This window comes from Lepisma saccharinum, chromosome 27 (assembly GCF_977018435.1).
Source record: "Lepisma saccharinum chromosome 27, izLepSacc3.1, whole genome shotgun sequence".
NCBI lineage: Eukaryota > Metazoa > Arthropoda > Insecta > Zygentoma > Lepismatidae > Lepisma > Lepisma saccharinum.
In genome coordinates this window covers 37,073,823-37,099,129 of record NC_139255.1, presented here as the reverse complement: position 1 = coordinate 37,099,129, position 25,307 = coordinate 37,073,823, and the positions used below count along the sequence as shown (strand labels likewise).

Here is a 25,307-nt window from a genome sequence, read left to right as displayed (position 1 = left end):
ATAATAATAATAGGCCTAATAATAATAATAATAATAATAATAATAATAATATTATTATTGTAACCGCCCCTGTTGTTGTTATATCCTTGACGGGGCTTACTCAATCTAGCAGATGAGTGAATATCCAGCACAAGTTTTTTTTTTTTTTTTTTTTTTTTTTTTTACAGTGTGTACTGAAATCCAAATTATTATAGTTTGTTATTAAATTTTAGATACCTTCAAGAAAAAGCTTTAAAAGTCTGATAAAAATTTTAGTCACAATGTTTTTGTTGTTTGACCTTAAGGAGAAAACTTAATTTTTGGAATTTTGAAAAGTATGGAACCAGTTATTATTTTTAAAAAACTTAGCCTGGTGCATGGATTGTCTCAATCGCGAATGTAATGCGTTACGAAATTGGAGATCCTAGGTTTGAACTCCTATCACGGGGATTTTCAACTTTATCGAACAGGGAATTACAAATTTGGAAAGGGAACTCTGGGACAATCATAAGTGAATTTTCAGTCTATATTCCTTGTGAAGCAGGAACAAGACTGAAAAGAGGACAGCAGAAGTGAAAATGGAGGGGTCGCGGGCGAAATGCGATTCCGGGAATAAATCCTGTTTCACTCAAGTTTCAGAATTCCAAATGTATGAAAATTCTAGCTTGATCGTTTCAACCTTGTCTCCTTGGTACATCCAACACTGCTACCTTCGAAATGTCCCTGATCACCCCGTACCAAAAGCAGTGAACACTTACCTATACACGCCGTAGTGCTTCCCGCTTGCCCTGTCGCCACATATCGAACAGAGATGTTTGGAACCGCTCAGCGGGTGGTTGGGAGGGTATGGAGATGAAGAGCTTCTCGATTGGTTCCCGGAATTTCCTAACAGACTGCTGTGTCCAATTGTAAAAGAAGGTTGCGGTAAACTGCAATTACAAAAAGGAAGATGTTATGAACATAATTCGTGTCTAAAAGCAAGTAAACAATAATCAAATTGCACACAGGAATAAAACTGATTTGTTTAATACTTACCTGGTCACTATAAGCAAAGGGCAGTCTCAAATTGCAGGGCTGTAAGTCGAAGTGAGGGACGCAGTCATTCACAGTAAATGAGATGTATAGGGTCTACCAATTTGAACGTCAGATCTTTAAAATTATAGAATGAAAACCACAAGTGATAATGACATATATATATATATATATATATATATTGAAGAGCAAACAATGGCATTATGTTTTGAACAATATGTCGTTCAAAATGTATGCTACGCCCTCCCTTGCCCGGGAAAAACAAATGCTACCACTACCTAGATAGAGGCGGCAAAATCTCCCTCGGACAAGCGAAATAGCGTTACGGTCCAGGTTAAGTTCGTGTGTAGGAACCGGTGACCAACAGTGCATAGTAATAAGCCATATCGAATAAAAACAAAGACATATGTACTTTCAAATTACCACCTCTTTACCTGTAGCCGGGGAGCGGCTAGCTGCATACCTGAAAATCACGGGTAGCGACATGCATACGAAAATGATATAGCCCAAAATTAACATGAAAATAAAAAGTATATTCTATTCATAACCAACAAAAATGGAATTATTACAGGTCCCCACACTTGCACTCTCACATTCTCTCTCAGATTCAATCCTCATGGGGTCATCGACACAAGAAATTATACATGACATGTACAGGTTTTATGACGACAAGCCCTAATTATTGCATTCTCAATTAATTTTATCTTACTTTTTGTCTAATCAGGTCATTTGTGATTTTGCTCCAGTGCTACTTAAATCCTAGCCAGCCCTTACTTAAGTTCACCTTTTGTTTTTAAAAAAGAAACTAGTCGGCGCGGTGACCATACATTACTTGACCAGTATAAACAAAGGCGTCTCAACGGCAATTACATTCACGTGGGCGGACGTTTTCCTTTTACAAGACCTCACGTGGTTCCAAACATAACAAATAACCTCCGTTGAGTGGCGCAAACATATACTCTCTAGCAGGCGGGACTTAAACACTTCGCCGCGACGAGCAATTCACATTACCAGGCAAATACTTTAACAAATAATCACATATGCGACCGGACATAGCTAGCAGCGACACAGCGCTCACACATAAAAATGAACAAACCTCAAGTAGAATATGCAATTAAGCGGGCGGCGCTTTACTCTAATAGTACGCACTTTAAACAAATACAAAGGAGCACAAACAACAATGAATTTAAGATCATAAAAAAAATATCACAAGGAATACGAAAAATTGACCTGAGACGAATAGATTACAAATGACAAGCGCGACGGGAGTTTGGTATGAAGTTCGAGTTGAGTGGGCGTTTTCAAAATGTCGACGAATTTCAAGGGCGTTCTCTAAATCAATCGGGCCGTCACGTGTTAAGGTTCACACAGATGAATACTTTACCATCTCTCAGCTTCCGGGGTGCATCCTGGCGTCTTTACGGGCGATTGAAAACACATAGTATCCACGCGAAAGGTTTCCTTGGTCGTGACGATGAAGATGCAAAAAGGGTTCAAACACCTAGTTCCCCGGCTCCTCTTCCTCTCGGGATCGGTGGATCTCCGTGGTATGGCGCGGTTCGGACGTCGCATCTGAGCGGGCGTCGTCGGCGTCGTCGGGGCGTCAACATCTCTCTCTACGTCTCTCTGTCGCGGTTGGTAGGCGTCGTCGGGGCGTCAACATCTCTCTCTACGTCTCTCTGTCGCGGCTGGTAGGCGTCGCCGGGGCGTCAACGTGGCGGACGGTAGGCATCGTCGGCGTATCAATAGGGCGGCGTTCGACGTTCTCTCTCTCTCCATGGCGGCGGATAGGCATCATCGGCGTAGTTTCTTCTGACGTCGGGCGAATCGACGTAACGCCCTCATCTCCTTTCTTCCTCTAGCCCGCCATAGTTTCCGGTGTTCCTTGTTTCTCAAAAATTATAAATGGCGTAAGGTAATCACGGAAACACGGTTTCGCTTCAACTTCCCCCAGCGGTTGAGGTAGGCGCACTCGTGTAGACTTACTGCCTATCACACACACTGGTGTTCGCACAACACAACAAAGTCCACTGTACACGAAAGGTAGCACGAAGGTGCTCTCGTTCCAAGAATCGCGGCAAAACTGTATATGGAGAGCTAGCACGGAGCTTCTCTCGCTACCAGGATCGCGGTAAGACTGTGTGTCGAAAAACCATGTCCTTCGTTTTATTTAGATTTTGAAAAACGACGCTAGGCGATCGTTGAAGCGACGCTTCCGAAGAGGTCAGTCCACTTTGCTCTATTGTCTCCAAACTAGGACGTACCGTGTCCGAAGTTGACTTGCGCGGATTAAGCTTCCGCCTGGCTGTCGCCCATAGCTCAATTGCAATCGCTGTCCACAAACTGATCAATTAGAACCGATTTGATCTGGCGTCCGTAATTGTCGCTTGATCGTGACGAAACTCCACACATCTGTCCTTGCACATATGCCGCTGCGCTGGTATAAGTTTCACATGAATCGGACCGTTGGAAACCGAGATATTTAAATGTTCGTCATTACGGTCGAATTTCCTAAGCTTTAGACGCATAGCGTGACCCTTCAGGTGCTCACCCTTAACACAAGCGAATGTCTCGTTCCTCCCGTCGGCTTAATAAAAATCAAATATGTAATCTTACAAATTAAAACACTTAACACTTTGAATCAACACGTCTTTTTACCGCTACATACATGAATAATAATGATAATAATAATGACGGTAAATCTGACTGTCACAACCTCGCCCCTCTCCTTCTTACAAGGATTTCGTAAGCGTGAAAAATTCGCTCTACACAGGGACGGAAATTTTTTTTGTTTACAAATCCTTGAACACTCTGTATATAAAAATTGACAAGCAAATACATGAACACCCTGTATATAAAAATTGACAAGCAAATACATGAACACCCTGTATATAAAAATTGACAAGCAAATACAAGAACACCCTGTATATAAAAATTTACTCTCCGCACTGCACTGACACTGTGACCTTCCAGATACATAACATATATAATAATACCCTGAATATAAACATAACACGAAGAGTATGTACACAAAACAAGAACAAGATGTGAGCATTTACGTGTCAGCTTGCATTCCTACGTCGCTCTTACTCTCGTACAGTGCTGTCCACTCTCTGCGCTTCTCATCGGAACAGTTCCACCTCTTGCAGTTCTCTATATGTTGGGGTGCTATGGTCTTCCCAGACGTGCAGTCCACTAACTCCAGAATATTGGCGGCGAGCTTGCTCTTGCAGAAGTACGGACCATCATACATGAAAAAGAGCTTCTTGATTTTCCCTTCAATTTGAGAGCTAAGTCCGTGATTTTTTACGAATGCGAGGTCTCCAGTTCGAATCTCGGCGCCGTCTCTTGCCTGTCTTTCATTGGCCTTCCTCCTGGTTTCTCTCGTCCGTTCGACGGCCATCAGGATCTTTTGTTTGACAGTTGGGTCGCGGTTGTCCTCCCTCAACCCAAAGTGACGAATTACGTCTCTCCGAGGTGTGCTGCCGAATTGTAGCTCTGCTGGTGTGAACCCAAGGGTGTCGGATTCTGTGTTGTTTAGGAGGAGTACAATCGAGGTGACGTGCTTGCTCCATTCCTGATGCTGTTTATGGCAAAATAATCTCAAGAGGCGGTTCATTTCACAGTGCATGCGTTCGACCTTGTTTGCCTGCGGCCTGTAGCTCGGGGTCCATATGGGCTTCACTGCGTATGCTTCCAAAGTGTCCCTCCAGAGGTTACTTGTGAACTGAGCTCCGCGGTCCGTGAGAATGTAGCGCGGAGTTCCGAGGTGTACAAAGTAATTTTCCGTACGCTTACGGAGCAGCACCCTTGTCGCGGTTGACCTGACTGGATACGCAACCAGGAAACGACTGCATCCATCCATAACTGTGAATAGGTACTTCATGCCGTCCTTGCTTTTCGGGAGTGGTCCCACGCAGTCTGAGAACAACACTTCCCGCGGTTTCTCTGCCACAAACGATGTTGGGTTTTTTGCTGCTCTGACGCGGTTAGGCTTAGTTTGCATACAGATGACGCAATCGCGCACCCATTTCTTAGCGTCTTTCCGCATCCCTTTCCAATAATAGGTACTCTCGAGGTATCTCCACATTTTCCTCCCCCCAAAGTGACCTGATTTGTCATGCGCTTCCTCCAAGACTTTCTTTCTCGCTTCAGCTGGCACATACACCCTCAGGCGCTCCGGGTTGTGGACATCCGTCTTGCACAGGATCCCGTTCGCGACGATAAAATGCTCTTTCACGCGTCGCTGGCGACGTGGATCTGCGGGTTGCTGGTATTCCAGGATACTGAAGTACTGTGCGAGCTCGGCATCTTCGTGTTGCATTTCTATAAACCGCCCGCGGCTGAAGGTGGTCAGGTACAGGGAATCGAACTGCATCAAATTTACGTGCACTTTTGTTAATCCTTTCCCCCCAACGTATCTTGACAGGGCATCAGGCACAACATTCTCTCGCCCTTTCACATACTCCACCTCGAACGAGTAGCGCTGAAGGCGATTGCTCCACCTCGTTAGTCTCCCACTCCAGTTTTTTGCGCGGTGCAGCCATTGGAGATTCCGGTGGTCTGTTCTCACAATAAAGTGTCCTCCGGCCAGATAAACATGAAAGGTTTCGATGGCCCACACCACGGCCAGGCACTCGAGTTCTCCGACGGTGTAATTTCTCTCTGCCCCCCGCAGGGAACGACTGGCGTACTGAATCACACGTTTCTCCCCCTCCTTTTCTTGATACAGTACTGCGCCCACGGCCGTGATTGAAGCGTCGCACTGGACATAAAAGACGTCAGAAAAATCAGCGTGGTAGAGGCGAAGCTGTTCACAGACGGCGTCCTTTAGTTTATCTAGGGCTCCTTGGTGTTGATGCGTCCACTTCCATGCCTTTCCTTGTTTCAGCAGTTCAAATAGGGGTGACGCAAGTTCGCTGAAGTTCTGTATGAAGCGCCGGTGCCACGTAAATATCCCTAGAAGGCGCTGGACTTCTTTCCTTGATGTCGGGGGCTCGAGCTTCCTTATCGTGTCAAACTTGACTGGGTCCTGCCTCACGCCTTGCGCGTCTATGATGTGGCCCAAAAATTGCACTTCCGGTTGAAAGAAAGCCGATTTCTCGAGTTTAATTGTCATTCCCGCATCTCGTAATTTACTGAGGATCAGGTTTAGATGTTCAAAATGTTCTTCCACGTTTCTTGAAAAGCACAAGATGTCATCAACATACCACAGACAGAAATCTTTCACTTCGTCTCCGAGCACTTCCGCCATGGCGTTCGTGAAAGCTTGCACGCCGTTAGAGATTCCGAACGGAACGACGGTAAACTCGTATAAGTTATCCTCGAATCCGAAGGCTGTATAAGGCATGCTCTGTTCGCACAAGGGGACCTGCCAGAATCCAGATAACATATCGATTTTTGAGAACACGTGCTTGCCATGGAACAGTTGTAGGGTGTCCTGTAGTTTTAATGTTCTGACGCGTTCCAGCTTACACCTTGTATTTAGCGCGCGAAAATCTCCGCAAATTCTGAGGCTATTGTCAAATTTCTTCACCACGAGAAGAGGATTCAAATGTACGGAGCGTGATTTCCTAATTACGCCCCACTCCAGCATCTGCTGCAGCTGCCGACGCACTTCCGGTCGATGTGTAAACGCTATCGGGTAAGGCTTACTGACAACTGGACCTTCTCCCTCGACACGGATTTCATGCGTATACTTCTGGCACTTTCCTGGCCTTTCATCAAGAACGACGGCATTCTCCCTCAAAAGTTTGGCGAAAACTTGCTTCTGACTCGCTGAGAGATTCTCACACGAAGCAACTGCGGCGTGCAATCTTTCCTGTACTCCTTTGTCGCGGTCGACCTCTGAACATAAAGCGACGACGGGCTGGAACTCGCCCTCTTCTCCTGCGCATGACCTCCAGAATTCGACGTTAAACTCTTCGTCGCGATTATTCAAGGTTACAAAGTGTCGACCGATGTTAAGCACAGACGCATACCGGCTCAGGAAATCCATTCCTAGCAGCAGGTCTACGGACAATGACTGGACCACCAGAACCTCAACCTCAACATGATGTTCATCCAGGGTTGCCTGCAGAATGGTGTGACCGAGAGGCCTCTCTCTCGCTTTGCCCGAGAAATCGATGAGTCTAAAGTCTCGTACGTGCCGAAGTTGTGGCCTGCGCACTCCCTTTGTCACGCGCCGCCAAGTTGCCTCCGAGCATAAGCTTGCCTCACTTCCTGTGTCTAGGAGCCCCATCACAATTTCATCGCCCACTCGCAGTTGTACGTGTGGCGATTTCGAAGGCCAGCGGTCCTCGTGACTTTCCTCGGCTTCCTCGTCGGCGTGGATCTCCTCGTCCAGCCAAGCAGCACGAATTCTGATCGGCGTGGTCTTTGTTACATCCGGGTGGTTCGGCTCAAGCGAAGGTGGATCAGGTGTAGTCTGCCCCGCATCCGAGCCCTGACGCGAGACTTTTATTAGTTTCCCGGATGCTGGTATCCCGACGGTCCTGGCCTGGGCGAACCGCGTCTGGAATTCGGCCTGGTCTCTTCTCTCGCTGGGCTCCGTTGCGTCCTCGCTCCACGGCGTCCTGCATCTCCCCGATCTGACTCCGGGCTGACCGATCTGCCATGTGCGTTGCGCTGATAGAATCCATCCCGGACTTGGCCGTTCTGAAAAAAGCCGTCGTTTCTCCTTGGCGACGCATGAGTCGGACCTCCACGCCGTCTCCTGCCTCTGAACGGGCGTCTTCGTTGCGGTGAAGGTGGATCTTGCAGCTGGCGGTTCCTTTCAGCCCCTGGAGCGTGGTGCTGTCCTCTCCATCCCTGCTGGACTAGATGAACGCGCGGGTGTTTATTCCGGTGCGACGAATCATCTTCCGGTCGGCGCCGCTTGCTAAACTTCTCACCCCTGGTTTTCTGCCTTTCCTCCTCGCACTGAAACAGGTTTTCCAGTGTGAGGAACATCGCGTCGGCGTCAAACACGCATGCTCCATTGAGGTGACGACGAATCTCGTGTGGAAAATGGTACACCAGAGCGGCTATTATCTCCGCCGTGGTCATTTGGGGTTGCAGAGACTTGAACTCATTGTAACGTTTCCAAAAGTACTGGGCATACGTGAGTCCTCCGCCCCTGTCGTATCGTTCGTTTCGCACCTGCATTAGCATCCTCTCGACCTGCAGGGGACGTTGAAAATAAGTGAGAAACGCTTCCTTGAACTCCTCATATGAATTGAAGTTCCCCTCGTTCCTGTCCATCCAGTTCTTGGCCCGGTCCTGCATTAAACCTTTCAGAATCAGAAGCCTATCCTCGTCTGTCAGACCTAACTCTCGGGCGGTAGAATTAAATTCCTCGAGGTACGTGGAAGGAAGAATTCTGTCAGCACCCGAAAATTTTTTGAAGTGCTTCCGGTATTCGGGCGGAAACAGAGCCCTCCTGGCGGACGGTTGTAAATCCTCGTCCCTCTGCTCGCGGCGCGGACTCAACCGTGGTGACGCAGTGTCTTCTCTTCGAAGGGGGCGGGGCGTTCCTGGAGCTCGCTGGTCGCTTTCCCCGTTCGAACAAGTGGCGACGTCGGCTGCCGGTGGTGACGTCAATCTGGGCTCCCGCGACGATTGTGAAGTGCCGCTGCTAGTCATGCTCAGTTGACGCACTTTCATCTCGAGGTCCTCAATTCGTTCGGAGTTTCCTTCGGCTTTAACTGAAATTTCTCTCACTTGTCGCCCCAGGGTGTCTATGCCACGGTCACATGTCGCTTCCAGCTGCACGCATTGTCGGGCCATGTGCTGCATACCTTCCTCCTGGTCGCGCACGCTCTGAGACAGTGTTGTCATCTGGTTCTCTTGCCGGTCGATCCGCACGTTGGTTTCGGCGATTTTGGCTTCGACACGGGATTCGCATTCCTGTACCCGAGTGACGAGTTCCTGCGTAATCGCCTCACCGGAAGTACGGATGGTCTCCTGGAGGCGGTCTTCCGTCACTCGCATCTGGGTGCTGATGGCCTCTATCTTGCTTTGGGTGGCTTCCATCTTTGATTTTAGCGAGGCTTCGATTCCGCTTCGCGTACCTTCCATCTTTGCTTCCATCCGCAGTAGCATCTCGATGATCTGTTGGGAGTTGGTACCACTGAGGCTAGCTGCTTCGTTGACCCGTTCTGCTTCTCCCAGAGATACCTGTTGCGCGCTGGTCTCATTGGCTTGCCCCCCGCTGTTCGGTAGACTGGTTTCTTCACGTGGACTTAACGGGAGATCGCATCGGGAACAAACCTGTCTAGCTGTACCGACGTTTTCACTTTCTGGGAACTCCTCGCTGCAGACATCGCAAATCACCCTTACGTCACTCATGTTTAAGTTCTCGATGCGGCGGTTGCGCAATTTCATGAAATCAAATATTCAACCCTCGGTCGATTCTCAATGCTCGCTGACAAGCGTAAACGTGAGCGCTCACAATATATACCAATATATATTTAAACAATTCACAAACGAAAAAAGATAAGGGCGGTCGATTCCCCTTTTGCCAGAACTCAACTTAACGCCTAATGCCATCTGCCAAACAAAAATTTTAAAATGCCTAACGCCTTAAGTAGCTGCCCTATTGCCTTAACAAAATAAACGCCTAATATCTCAATTACCACCTCACGTCAAAATAAAACAATAAAATCTCACAATGAAACAGTTACATGACACCAAAATACGCCTGACGTAGCCCTTACAAAAACGACATATACCTCTGCACTGAGAGTGCTTTCGATTTAAAATATACCGGTCCCTGTGTTCGCGGCGCCAAAAATGTATGCTACGCCCTCCCTTGCCCGGGAAAAACAAATGCTACCACTACCTAGATAGAGGCGGCAAAATCTCCCTCGGACAAGCGAAATAGCGTTACGGTCCAGGTTAAGTTCGTGTGTAGGAACCGGTGACCAACAGTGCATAGTAATAAGCCATATCGAATAAAAACAAAGACATATGTACTTTCAAATTACCACCTCTTTACCTGTAGCCGGGGAGCGGCTAGCTGCATACCTGAAAATCACGGGTAGCGACATGTATACGAAAATGATATAGCCCAAAATTAACATGAAAATAAAAAGTATATTCCATTCATAACCAACAAAAATGGAATTATTACATGTCCCCACACTTGCACTCACATTCTCTCTCAGATTCAATCCTCATGGGGTCATCGACACAAGAAATTATACATGACATGTACAGGTTTTATGACGACAAGCCCTAATTATTGCATTCTCAATTAATTTTATCTTACTTTTTGTCTAATCAGGTCATTTGTGATTTTGCTCCAGTGCTACTTAAATCCTAGCCAGCCCTTACTTAAGTTCACCTTTTGTTTTTAAAAAAGAAACTAGTCGGCGCGGTGACCATACATTACTTGACCAGTATAAACAAAGGCGTCCCAACGGCAATTACATTCACGTGGGCGGACGTTTTCCTTTTACAAGACCTCACGTGGTTCCAAACATAACAAATAACCTCCGTTGAGTGGCGCAAACATATACTCTCTAGCAGGCGGGACTTAAACACTTCGCCGCGACGAGCAATTCACATTACCAGGCAAATACTTTAACAAATAATCACATATGCGACCGGACATAGCTAGCAGCGACACAGCGCTCACACATAAAAATGAACAAACCTCAAGTAGAATATGCAATTAAGCGGGCGGCGCTTTACTCTAATAGTACGCACTTTAAACAAATACAAAGGAGCACAAACAACAATGAATTTAAGATCATAAAAAAAATATCACAAGGAATACGAAAAATTGACCTGAGACGAATAGATTACAAATGACAAGCGCGACGGGAGTTTGGTATGAAGTTCGAGTTGAGTGGGCGTTTTCAAAATGTCGACGAATTTCAAGGGCGTTCTCTAAATCAATCGGGCCGTCACGTGTTAAGGTTCACACAGATGAATACTTTACCATCTCTCAGCTTCCGGGGTGCATCCTGGCGTCTTTACGGGCGATTGAAAACACATAGTATCCACGCGAAAGGTTTCCTTGGTCGTGACGATGAAGATGCAAAAAGGGTTCAAACACCTAGTTCCCCGGCTCCTCTTCCTCTCGGGATCGGTGGATCTCCGTGGTATGGCGCGGTTCGGACGTCGCATCTGAGCGGGCGTCGTCGGCGTCGTCGGGGCGTCAACATCTCTCTCTACGTCTCTCTGTCGCGGTTGGTAGGCGTCGTCGGGGCGTCAACATCTCTCTCTACGTCTCTCTGTCGCGGCTGGTAGGCGTCGCCGGGGCGTCAACGTGGCGGACGGTAGGCATCGTCGGCGTATCAATAGGGCGGCGTTCGACGTTCTCTCTCTCTCCATGGCGGCGGATAGGCATCATCGGCGTAGTTTCTTCTGACGTCGGGCGAATCGACGTAACGCCCTCATCTCCTTTCTTCCTCTAGCCCGCCATAGTTTCCGGTGTTCCTTGTTTCTCAAAAATTATAAATGGCGTAAGGTAATCACGGAAACACGGTTTCGCTTCAACTTCCCCCAGCGGTTGAGGTAGGCGCACTCGTGTAGACTTACTGCCTATCACACACACTGGTGTTCGCACAACACAACAAAGTCCACTGTACACGAAAGGTAGCACGAAGGTGCTCTCGTTCCAAGAATCGCGGCAAAACTGTATATGGAGAGCTAGCACGGAGCTTCTCTCGCTACCAGGATCGCGGTAAGACTGTGTGTCGAAAAACCATGTCCTTCGTTTTATTTAGATTTTGAAAAACGACGCTAGGCGATCGTTGAAGCGACGCTTCCGAAGAGGTCAGTCCACTTTGCTCTATTGTCTCCAAACTAGGACGTACCGTGTCCGAAGTTGACTTGCGCGGATTAAGCTTCCGCCTGGCTGTCGCCCATAGCTCAATTGCAATCGCTGTCCACAAACTGATCAATTAGAACCGATTTGATCTGGCGTCCGTAATTGTCGCTTGATCGTGACGAAACTCCACACATCTGTCCTTGCACATATGCCGCTGCGCTGGTATAAGTTTCACATGAATCGGACCGTTGGAAACCGAGATATTTAAATGTTTGTCATTACGGTCGAATTTCCTAAGCTTTAGACGCATAGCGTGACCCTTCAGGTGCTCACCCTTAACACAAGCGAATGTCTCGTTCCTCCCGTCGGCTTAATAAAAATCAAATATGTAATCTTACAAATTAAAACACTTAACACTTTGAATCAACACGTCTTTTTACCGCTACATACATGAATAATAATAATAATAATGACGGTAAATCTGACTGTCACAAAATGTCCTCCTCTGCTTCGGTGGGTGGAATAGATTCTGATGTCCAATTTTCCAGCACGTCTGCACACATATTGAGTGGTATAGCCTCAATGGTTCGTTCGATGTTCCGTTTCAGGTCATGGATTGTGCGTGGCTTAGTCTCATAGACCTTAGATTTGACACCACATAGAAAATAATCCAGGGGGTTTAGGTCACATGATCTTGGTGGCCAGTTCACATCACCCTTTCTGGACAGAACTCGCCCGGGGAACTTTTCCTGCAATAATTCCATTGTTTAGCGAGCTGTGGCAAGTTGCACCGTCCTGTTGGAAAAACACATTGTTGATGTCAACATTTGCCAGTTTAGGCCACAAACACTGCACCACCATAGTACTGTATCGCTCCCTATTGACAGTCACGTGATTTCCTAAAAAAAATAAGGCCCGATTACGCCATTGGCCCAAAATCCACACCACACAGGCACTTTCTTAGGATGAAGGGGTACGTGCAGAATCACTTGCTGATTTTCATCTGTTCAAATCCTACAGTTTTGTTTGTTCTGTCGGTCGATTATGTTCCTCTCAATGCTCGAAATGTCTATCCAACTGAACACGAATTTTGATAATAAATTCGAATAATTTCTATGCGTTGTTGCATTGTGTATCTCTCCATGATAATTTGCTACAGACTACTGCACACAGATGTCACAGTTCCATCTCGTCATTCCAGCCAGTGTTGCCATAACACACTCTCAAAGTTTTGACGTTCAAATTGGTAGACCCTTTATTACTACAAATAGGAAGGAAAGGGGAATTTAGGTACTGAAATTGGAAAATGATTGATTTGCATTATTTTACTTCGCTTCTTGTGACACTTTTGGCTAATTTGCGAAGATGGGATGAGTGATGATATGATGAAATTGATGAATGGACACTCACAAACATCCATGCCCAGGCCGGGATTCTAATCCGGGACTCCTGGCGTCGTAGCGCGATGTGCTAACCACTCCGCCACGGCGGCGGCTGAAATTTGAGAATAAAAATTCTTGTTTTGGCTTCACTTCAGCACATTATTTCCCAATTTTCGGAATTCCGAATAGTCTGGAAATTTTGGTTGCTCAAGTATTTTAAAAAGTACTTAACTCCAGAAGATTTACACTACCGTTAAGTGCCGGAAATTGATTGGAAAACCCTCTGGCACCGTGGTCAAATTTTCAAGCGAGCGGAGGGAGCATGGGCGGTGCAATCAGCTGACTACCATGTAATTCTGCCCATTCCTTGTCAAAATAAGCGGCATTCTTCAACACACCGTCGTCACCATTATTGAATGCCACGTGTTTGTGTCATAATGGAGGGGGAAACTCCTACGCGGCGAAAGTAGAGACGTAATATTTAACGTTGTTGAAGTTTTTAACAACCAAGCAAGGAAGGGAAGTCAGGCAACACGGGGGCATTAGGGATCAAGCGAAGGGGAAGTTAAAGGAGAAAACAAATTCCTGTACACTAGTTCGCGAGTTTCATGAGGTGATTCTTCCCTTGGTTGAACTGTAGAATTCGAGTTTTTTCTGGGGAAATTCTGACCATTTCCAGTCCTTAACATTGAGATTTCATTTTTCGTAACTGTATTGTTAGTAAACAAACAAAACATACCTTCTTGCAAGGCACGTATGAAGAAATATATTTCGGGGAGGGGGGGGGGTCCGAACCAAGTGTCTTACAACAAGAACATTAATAATATTAAATTAAATAGTATTAATTAAAATATTCAAATTAATTAATAATATTTTTATTACATGAATAGGTAACAAAACAGTATAAGGATATTGATATTTATTATCTACCTTACGTATAGTTAGGTCGGCTCAATTTGAAAAAAAAAAATAAAAAAAACCTGGCAAAAAAAATATTGAATATCAAAAACGGATTTTAGATCCAGTTGACGAAAAATAAAGTTCCTGGTAATATTTTATGCATATTATTATAAGTACTAATAAATCTTGCATAAATCTTCTTGGGTACTGTCATTCGAAGTCATATGACCGCAATATAATCCTTGCCTTCCAATAAGTTCGGCGGAGATAAATAACCCTCGATTAAAAAACAAATATATTTTCATTATTTAATTTTAGTTATTTTATTATTTCACTATTTAATTTTAGTAATTTTATAATTTCACAATTTTCATTTATTAATTATATTTAATTTCAGTACTTGGTTAAGTCTTTCGGGGAGGGGGGGGGGTGTAACGTCCTCGCTTCTTGCGACTATCACCAACGCACAAAGCATTAACGTTGTATTTAAATCAATACAAAGCGAAATGGAAGAAAAACTACTGCTGGGGGTTGGCAGGATTACAACATGATATCGATTTACGAGGCACTAAAGCCAGAACAAGCGTGTGTACATTCCCTCACACAAAAAAGCGTCTTCCTTTTACGATAGCTATCAACGCACATTACATGAAAGTTAGACCGAAAAATGACCATGGGTATGACGTAATTGGTCATTAGATGCGCGTGGTTCAGAAGGGGTGGAAGCTGTGAAATTTTCCTAAAATTATTCCCACAATTTCTCGAACCGAATATGAACCTCTCTCTAACACTTGAAGAGTAATGTGCAATTTCCTGTAGTGCTCTGCTTTGACGTCATCTCCCTAAAATATTACAATACTAAGATGATAAGCAAAAATGAACCATGTAACTCCGGAAAGAACAAGAAAAGCACCTCTTGAAATGATAATCTGAGCACCCCTCTCCTTTTGATGATGCTGAGTTCCCTACACTAATGTGAGTTGCCAGAAATTATTTCTCGTTCACTTTTAACTTCCTTCAATTTAATTACTTTTATATTCTAATTTATTGTTCAGAATGTTTTTATAGTCTTATGATTTTATTCTTATTGTATTTTCTTGTCAGTTAATTTTATCATTATTTTGATCTGTACTTTTGGCGTTAGGTGGGTAGACCAGCAAAAGCTGAACCACGCCCAGCAATAAAGTAAATTAAATTATTTTTAATTTTGTTCACCATTCAAGATATTACACTATGAGAATCTTTGAGTTTTGGAACTGTGTCAATCACAATGAACTAAATACCAGGTAAAATATGGTCCTCTGCACCAGTGGGATGGATTTCGAAACCTTTCAACGGTGATTATTTTAAAGGAATTTCCACGCGCAAATTTAAGGTAAGTATGAAATTCCACGCAATGCTCTCTTAAAGAACTGGCTGTCATACTGCACGAAAACAAAAGACAATGACACTTTCTGTTTTTCCGAATCTAATGTTGCTCTGCTATGAAAGAGCATACACATACAAAAAAGTAGTCATTACGTGTTGGCGTAGGAAAAACAATTCTACCGAAATGGATCTAAAAATATGGTTACGAGGAACGTGCAGATCGATGCAATTTCCGAGAGACAATTAATCACTTCTCATGGCGGAAACACTTCTGCAGGTGTAACATGTAGAAAGGTTTTACATTTGATTGATTGATTTGGTTTATTTTACTTCCCTTTTCTTCCAATTTCGGCTAATCGCGTAGATGAGGATGAGTGATGATACGATGAAATTGATGAAGGAACACTAGCAAAGAACACCCTTCCCCAGGCCGGGAATCGAAACCATTTCTGCATTTGATTGATTGATTTGTTTTAAGTCCACTTTATGCCAGTATGATTGATTTGTTGCTTTAAGTTCACTTTATGCACAGTAAGGCTAATCGGGACTGGACCTACAGTTTAAAGTGGGATCCGAACAACCATGTGCCTCCTCCGGGAATAGAAACCCGGGACCCCTTGATTACAAGGCAAGACGCTACCACTGCGTCGACAGGGAGGCCCCTTCTGAATTTGAAAAAAAACGCAGATTACTAAATTAACCGTCTTGGGTAGAGGGGGCATTATATTAAATTTAATAAATAAAATTAAGTACATTGTAGCTGATCAGAAATGCTCCAGATTTTAAATTTCAGAATCAGAAAAACGTGTGTGTTATCTGCAACATATACGAGGGAAATTCCGAAAGTTCGTGGATTCGCAACACTGCGCCGAGTCTGTGATTCTTGCACGTGAAGATAACCTGTGGTGTGCTTTGTTAATGTACGAGTGAACCAAAGCTCAGCTGTTGTTTGTTTACTCGCTATAAAAGTCGAACGGCAGAGTGTATTACAATGGCGGATGAGATGATATACCCATAATTACCAGACAAAGGACCGCTAATGAATTTTGTGTAAAGTTACGCAAAAGTGGTCAGGAAACGTTTGAGAAGATAACACACGCTTACGGTGACGAAGCAATGGGCAGATCGGCCGTATTCAAGTGGTGGAAGCATTTTAAGGAAGGTAAACGCAATGAGCAGGATAAGGCGAGAAGTGGGCGTCCATTAACATCAGTGAACGATGAGAACATTGTGAAAGCAGAGACATCGTTGAAAGAAGATAGACGTTTATCGATTCGTGAAGTGGCAGCTAAACTGAATGTTGGTATAGCAAGATGTCACGAAACACCTGAAAATGTCTCGTGTTTGTGCACGTTCACTGAACTGCTTCATGAAGAATGGTTTCTCCTGCAGGATAACGCTAAGCTACATGTAGCACGGCAAGCTATGGAAGCTATGGAGAAAATTGGTGGGCAGTCTCTAGACCATCCTCTATACAGCCCAGACCTCGCACCTTGCGATTTATGAGCGTTTTCTACACTTATGTAAGAGTTATGCGGAAGGAAGTTTAGCACGGAACAGCTGTCATATCCACTAACTTACACCGACTCTCAGAAAATGGTTTGCAATATGTGTTTGAGAAGCTAGTGCATCGCTGGAATCGGTGTATAGTGTGTGAAGGGCGCTATTTCGAAAAGGAAACTCACACCACCCTCGTACTGACTCGGGACTCCGAATAGTGATCTCAGTCCACGAACTTTCGGAACAACCCTCGTACTTACATACGTGTGTATATGTGACATTATAACAATCATTAATAATACCGATACACTTGTGAAACAAATGCTGTTTCCAAAAAAAAGTGTCAATATTGCCTACCTTACAGTAATCAAGACTATGACAAGCTGGGCATATACTCGTACAACATTTTACCGTATTTTATGTAACATTTATTGCACTTGTCTGATGGCGACGACGAGGATCAATGTTTATTATATGGAGATTGAAAAAGGGGCACCCCTGCTGGATTATGATAGAACTCGAACCCGGAACCTTTGGTGGGATTCTGATTTATTAAATTTCTATGTGAATATCACTGACACGCGCTAACCATTTAGAGAGAGTGGCCCCAAGCGCGATAACATTATAGGTGTTTATTCGGCTACTTCCTGGAGCTTTCTGGAAACAAAGAATTGGGAGGCACCTAAGCGAAACACTAAATAGGAGTACCCAATATCGGGGATTAGTGAATACCAGATGGGCAGTCTGTATTCTGAAAAATTCCCTTTATTATATTATTCCATAAAGTACAGCACAATTACACATGTGTACACGTAACAGACATTGTACCGTTCAGAAATATAAGTTAATAAAAACTTCATTTCTTCAACGGCTGTTTTTTTTTAACGTGTTCATCGTTTTGATGTACTGCACATACATATTTTTAAAGAGATGAAATGTTACTTACAAATCATAAAAGGCAACTACATTATATAAAAAAAGTACAAGGCATTCTGAAAGCACCCAGCATTTTAATGTGACTGCTGTTCTCCCTTTAAGAAATTATAATAATATCACACAAACTAGTATGTGCTTATGCATACATATAGTTATTTATTTAGATTATTTTATTACTGAAGTTTGAATTCACTTTAGAAATCGTGCACTACTTTTGTAGGTTTGAAGCTATGTAACTACTTGTTTTATTGTATGATACATTAAATAATTTCACCCAATGAAAAAGAAAAAAAAGTATTGCATAAGAATCTACTTATGACGAAGATATTCAGCAGTATGTACCAAAATGTTAATAAAAATGTATTTTTGCCACTTTCTGCTTTTTGGGTAATGGCGGCAACGACGAGGATGAGTATTATCTGAAATTGATGACGCTCACAAAGAACACCAATGCCTACACTCGAACCTGGAAACTTTGGTGGCGCGACTGGTAATAAAATTTGTTTTGCATGAAGTTCCGCAGTTGGTGGCGTCCTGTGCTCACCAAAAGCTGCACACGAAACCAACTGAGCAGCTGTTTACACCGCAATCTCCAAATGATGAATTATGGCAGTTACGGGGAGCAAAGAGGTTAAAAAGCAATACAGGCGCCTCATGCACGGGACGCTTTCATAACGGGGAGCTGAAGGCAAAATTTCCCTTTTTGGCATAATTTTCCTTTTCATATATAAAGCATACAAAAATAATCTTAATAATTATAGTAATAGTAGTAGTTGTAGTATTTTCGATCACCCATGTTCGTATATACGAAAATCTTAAAATAAATTATTCACATACATGCTAAGCGCTGCCTCATCGATACAGCCAATGTCCCAGGTTCAAAACCTGGTCAAGCATGAATTTACAACTGTGTTTAATCTTCCATTTCGTAAGTTCATCATAAATCTTTATCGTCGCTATTACCCGAAATAGTACAAAAGCGATTGTAAAATGAACATAAAAGAAATAGACCTATTGGGTTATACTCAAAGAAGTGGGACCAAGAAGTAACACGAAACAATGTGAATACGAAACAGTAACATAATTTAATATGTACAGTAAGCTTGACCTCATGTCTTTAAATTCCCCTGAAATTTTGGTATTTTTCATCGAATTTCCCCCTTTGGCTTTAAATTTCCCTGCAAAAAAGAAATTTCTCATCGTGTGGCAACACTGGTTGAAGGGCAGGACGTTTATTCCTGCCGCAGCATGGCTCTTGTGTTTACTTATATTGAATTGGACCGAGCCAGGGGGCGGGGTAAAGCAATGCAAACTTTCGCGTGCTTCACGTGACGTCTTACCTCAAGGTCAAGCCGTTCCTCTCCGAAACCTTGGCAACGAGGCAAGTGTTCATCTGGTCTCGACGAGATCTGTCACCAAAGCGTCCCGCGACCACGTCACCGCCGAGATTGTGTCACGTGGCCGGCTACTGCTTGGATCAACTGTCTCCATGTTCTCTATCAACCTTTTGCCACTACTTCCACGATGATTTACCGTAAAGATTTTACGTGCAGGCACACTTGATTGTGAAGATTACGTATTTTAGCTAATCGCGATTATGAGGATGTTATGAAATTGATGAATGGACACTCAAAGAGACCATCCATGTCCAGTCTGGCGTCCTGTGCTAACCACTCTGCCACAAAGGTCGGCACGTAGAAAGATATGGGACCCAATACGTCTTCCAAGATTCTCATGTAAACCCCCAATCATGGGCGCACCGAAGTGGGGGTAATGGGGGTCAGAACCTCACCTTCATCATGTTACACAGAAAATGACTTTTTCTCACTATTTTATAGTGGAAAACTCCTAATTTTTCTGTCATTTTTTAAATAACAGGATACTGTTTGGAACGACACGGCAGGATTTATCACTTGTTGCACCATTTTGTAGGACTCTCAATTCATCCCGTACCAAAGTTGTCGTTTTGAGAATAAGAACCACACCAGTTCTATTTTTTCCCCATCGAATTAACCCTTTCACCACTACATACGAACTTAAACCCAATATGAAAAATTCTGTATGCTTGTGCAGCCAGTAGATTATTGTTGAGAAGGACTCCTGCCCTACGCCAGTAAATATGTTTTCGAAGATACCTCTTCATTAAAAAAAATCGTCATATTCCAAATTCTGAGAAATCTAATCTGTGCAAATTCCTTCTACAGCATTCAAGTAATTCTTCGCGTGGTTTCTTTTCACTGCTGCCTAGACATCCGTAATAGTTTCGTGGAACCGTAACTCTATTTTCTATCTCATATTATCGAAAGCAAACCACACGAAGATTCACTTCGTATTTCCAAAGAGAAATTCTAAACAGATGTATTTTTTTTTTCTTTCAGGATTTGGTTTATCGTAGCGGTTTTCTTTTCAGAAAGATTAGAACTGACTGATTGATTTGGTTTATTTTACTTCGCTTATCTGCCACGTTTAGCTAATCGCCAAAATGTGGATGTGATGATATTGGTGAAGAGCCGATAACAATGACCACCCATACACAGTACGGGATTCGAATCGGGGACCCCTGGCGTGGCGTCATAGCACTGTGCTAACCACTCCGACACGGAGGCCGGTAGAAAGGTTACAATTAACGGGCAATGCACAGTGTAAGATTGTTTTTAATGATTGGATTACGTGGTAGGAATATCAGCGTGTTTTCATAATGTCTCAAGCAACGCCACTTTTACCAGGCTGTACAGTCAACGACAATAAAAGTGGGACACCTAGATCCTGAAACACTCTTGACCCTGCAAAGTGACGGTGGTGGCAGAACTAACCATTGAAAATTTGCTATTAAACTCCACTTTTCGCCGTAGAATTAGGCAAGACACATGACTCCTTGCAGGGAAGCGAGTACTTCAGGATCTAGAGGTCACATTTGTATTGCCGGTGAGTGTACATAGAGATTGGTATGGCATCACGCAGATCAGTGTTGAGTGATCCGTCGAATATGTCACCCCAGAGCAATTGTAAGGGTTGAAATCTGGCCACAGCGGAAGCCGCCGAGCGTTTTGAAATTGTCATATTTTCTTCACCCCTTAGGCATCAGCATTGCTTTTTTATGAGCAGTGGACCAGTAACTTATTTGGAGGCAGAGCGTTATTATACAAAATATACCATCCCTCAAGGGAAGTCGCAAAGGGGACTTAGAGGAGGGGGGAATTCAGTGTTGCCACAATATGAGAGCACAATTTCCCTTTCCATGGGGCGAAATTTCCCTTTTTGAATCAATTTTTCCCTTCACCTAAGCAGATTATATAATAATAATAATTAGTAGTGGTGGTAGTAGCAGCATTATTAGTGATGGTGGTGGAAGCAGTAGTAGTACGTAGTTAAGTATTCCGTTCAATTCGTTATTCGTTTGAAACAAATCACATTTCGGTTTCCTCACTTCCTGACCAGATGTCCCAGGTTTGAATCCTGGTCAGGAATCCATTTAATCGTTAATCCTCATCGTTACTATTTATCCAAAGATGCATAAAAGCAACGTACAATAAACGTAAAGGAGCAGAAACAAGAAGGAATAGTGAAATAAATAAATAACATAAAAATGGGGATATGAAATTCAAAATTAACATAAACTGTAATAATGTAGTCAGATGACCTTAAAATTTCATTGAAATTAAATTTTCCCTTTTGGCTAAAATTTCGGTCCGGATTTCCCTGCAAAAGGGGAATTTCCCTTCATGTGGCAACACTGTGTGTCCCTCTGAATGCCCAACACCGTAGGGCCCGCAGACAGTGTGCTCTGGAACATCGTGAGTGGGGACATGGAGAGTGGAGTTCAGTTCTCTGCTCGGATGAGTCGCGTTTCAGTCTCCAGTCAGATAATCGACACATTCTCATCTGGAGGGAACGTGGGACTCGCAATTATCCTGCACATGTGCGCGAAGTGTCTCAGTATGGTGGCGGTGGCTTAATGGTATGGGCAGGGATCAGTGTTGGTCGACGTACCCCCCTGCACATTATCCGGAACGGTACTTTGACAGCCTTACGGTACCGGGATGAGATCCTCAGGCCTCATGTTGTCCCAATGGCTGCAGATATCGGTGATCGTTTCATTTTTGTGGACGATAATGCCCGACCTCACCGAGCACGTCTGGTTGACGCCATGCTACGAGATGAGGGTATCGAACGAATGGTATGGCCAGCGTCCTCCCCAGACTTGAATCCCATTGAACATGTGTGGGACACACTCGGAAGACGCATTGCTGCTCGGCCAGCGCCGCCTACAACTCTGCAACAGTTGGAAATGGCCCTTCTGGAAGAATGGGTGAATATCCCGCAGGCTGTCGTTGATAACCTTATTGGTTCCATGCAAAACAGATGTGCAGCTGTCATAGCAGTTCATGGCGACCACACGCCTTATTAGAGGTATGGATCTGTTGCGTATCTGTCCATTTCTGTTGTCTTATCACCGTGCTGTTCTCCTGATTTTGTGAACTACCTTGCAGAAATCACCCCTAGAACTCTGTTGTGCTAATGACTCAATAGGCATGTATTGTACTGGTTGAGGACACACTCACCTAATCAAAATACATTGCTACTTTTGACTTACCAACTTTGGTTTTTCTTGCTTGCTCCCCAATTTTTTTGACCAGTGTAGATAGCAATGTTACAGTACCAGAATGGCTTTCAAAGAACTACATGTCAAGCCCCCGGAAAATAACCGATACGCACATACGTGGTGATTTGAACAACGGTAAGCAGAATCCGTAATATCCTTATGAATGACATAATGAAACCTTTGAAATGAAACATTTTCCGAATTCAATTTTTCAAGTTGTAACTATTACTTTCGCCTTATTTTTGGATATAATTCTAAAAGTATGATCTTCGTCCGATATCAACTAGGGATGGGCATATCCGGACTTCTTACTATCCGGATTAATCTGATTCCAAAGGCAATCCGGACTTCGGTGGGAATCCGGATTTAAAATTTTCCGGAATCCGGGTATTTTTGGTCATCCATAATATCAACTCTACCTGCTATTTAGCATGACTTGTGAGGTGAGCATAGCGATCATTCACGCGTCGGACACAAAAGATCGAAACAGTTATGTGTGACGTCACTAAGTCGTTTGTTTCCCTGTGACATCATTGACACCAGCGTGCAAAGACAAGTCTCGTGCTGGAAGAAATTAGTTTTCTTCGCTGAAGGGTAGCCTTCTAGGGAAGATCCTATCCTGTGGCGGAAAATAATAAGATAAGTTGCTACAGTGCTGTGTAAACCTTATCCCGCCTTTTACAAGTTGCATAACCCTTATCTTGCCCTTTACAGATAGCATAATATGTAAACTTTTAGCATAAGGGGTAACGTTTTATTTAGTATAGTAGCCATTCCCAGGGTCTCGTAAAAGCATAAAAGTTTACCGCCTCACGGATGCAATTATAACACTTCTGAAGCAATGTTTACAACACATATTTGCTTTCCGTTGCTTTTCTGTCTCTTCTCAAAATAACATTTGTAAAAGAAATGACGACAACGGAGAAATTCAGGATGAATTGAGCAAAAAAGATAATCATGTATTAGGTTCTTTAACATTATTTCTGTACACTTTAGGATGTTTTAAATATATATATTTTAAATGACTTACATAAATATAACAGCTTAGATTATTTCGGTAATTTCCTCATACTTTTGGGGCAGTTGCTTCCATCCATTTAGCACTTCATATTTTTTTATTGTCGCGATTACCCTGAAGACGTAAAAATGCGACATAATTTCCTAGCAGCAAAAACACAGAAACACCATTATAAATAAAAAACATCCGTAAAAATTTAAATATAGCTAGTTATATTTACGTCTCTTGATTTATAGGAAACATTTATTATTATTATTAGGGCTGTAAACCTCTTCAAAATATTGCGTATGCCTTACGGAGAATTCACACCGAAGCGACAGGCGACACACGTCGCTTGAGGTTTTCACCAATCTAACACATGTCATGCCGCTACGATGTGAAACACTGATGTCGATTGGCTCGTTTTCAAGCGGCTTCTTGTCTATTATCCTCGTGCAAATGGCTGGTAGAATCAAGATATCAAAAATTAAAAATGAAGACATTTCCCGTCTATTGACTACCAAGCATCGCGCGGTTCACTCTCCCGTCAACGGGAGCGCAGTGTGTTTGAATGCTCTTCTTAAATCATTCTTATATCTCCTCATGTTCTCCTGCATTTTTTTAAAAAAATCTGGACCACGAGAAGAAGGCTATGAGAAAATAAAACTATCTGCTTTAAACACTTCTGTGCCATACACTATACGTATGGAACTAGATAGATTTTCATTCTTAATATTTTTTTCTCTACCACCGATTTTGTATAAATAGCTACTCTCTATGGAAGTTACATCAGCGGTTGTCACAGGACATAGAACAATTTTAATCAGCCTGCAAGAGGGTTATGAAAACCACAAACTATAGTTCCTTTTTTGTTTTGTTTCTTTCAGTTAATAAAAATATTTCTACTGCTAGTGCCCGACGGATGCTTACCTCGGACTATTGGGTCCTCCTCCACCTCCCGGGCTAAAACTTCCCGAACTGAGGAGATTCGCTGTATCGGGCTTCATGTCAAGTGGGGACTGGGGTCCCACCGAATTCATCGAGAGGTTGCTTTCCACACTCATTCCTGTAAGAAAGAAATAAACAAAATGAAATACGTATGCAGTTGAAAGCTAAAGTACGTTAGCACATCAACAGCAGGGTCTATTGTCTAAACCAGACAGAGGTTGTTAACCTTTTATTTAGCACCGACACCCTTTACATATGTTGTTGTTACAGGCTGCAAGACCTCAGCTCAAACTTTGTGATGTTACGGGCAAAAAGACAGCCCAAACTTTGAAATGCTAAATGTTGCTTAACAGGGACCTTTTTATTACAATTATACAATGTAAAATATTAATTAAGGGCTCTGGTGCAAACCATGGTAAGTGACATTTTGGTCATTTCTGAATTCATTAAGAGAGAAGGTTATTAGAAGCCATACTGTAGATAAATTGTTTTCGTGTTGTCTTTACCAATTTCAGAAGGCTTCACTGAGTCCAATGCAAATTGTATGGCATGGCAATTTCACTCGAAAATTGAGGGATAGCACATTTTACTTTGTAACTCAAAAATTACCAAAACGTCACTTGCCATGTTATACACCAGAGTCCTTATAGTGGACAGTGAATGATGGCCTAATATTTTAAATTGTAAACAATGTCTAATATGAATTAAAACTACAAAAATATTGTCAAGTTTCCACGTCTAACGCCGTGCAAAGTGTTTAACTTTTAAATCTGTTTATTCAATGATTGACAATCTACCTGGGGATTTTCCTTGAGCTTCGCGACAAATATAAAAGATCGTTAACATTTCTTTATTCCCTGGGAGGGCAAGCCGAGGCCTGGGGGTCCGCAGACCACAGGTTAA

At 43.4% G+C, this 25,307-nt stretch overlaps 1 protein-coding gene across 7 annotated transcripts in view; it reads right to left on the bottom strand.

Annotated features, from left to right (window-relative positions):
- Positions 1-25,307, bottom strand: part of usp (retinoid X receptor ultraspiracle) — a 146,133-nt gene that overhangs the window by 56,524 nt on the left and 64,302 nt on the right. For all 7 annotated transcript variants that reach the window (XM_083113385.1, XM_083113387.1, XM_083113382.1 and 4 more), the window contains 2 exons: positions 24,387-24,522; positions 738-908 (listed from right to left, as the gene is read on the bottom strand). In XM_083113385.1, the coding sequence (XP_082969511.1) occupies positions 738-908; positions 24,387-24,522 (307 nt within the window). The remainder of the gene's footprint in view (positions 1-737; positions 909-24,386; positions 24,523-25,307) is intronic.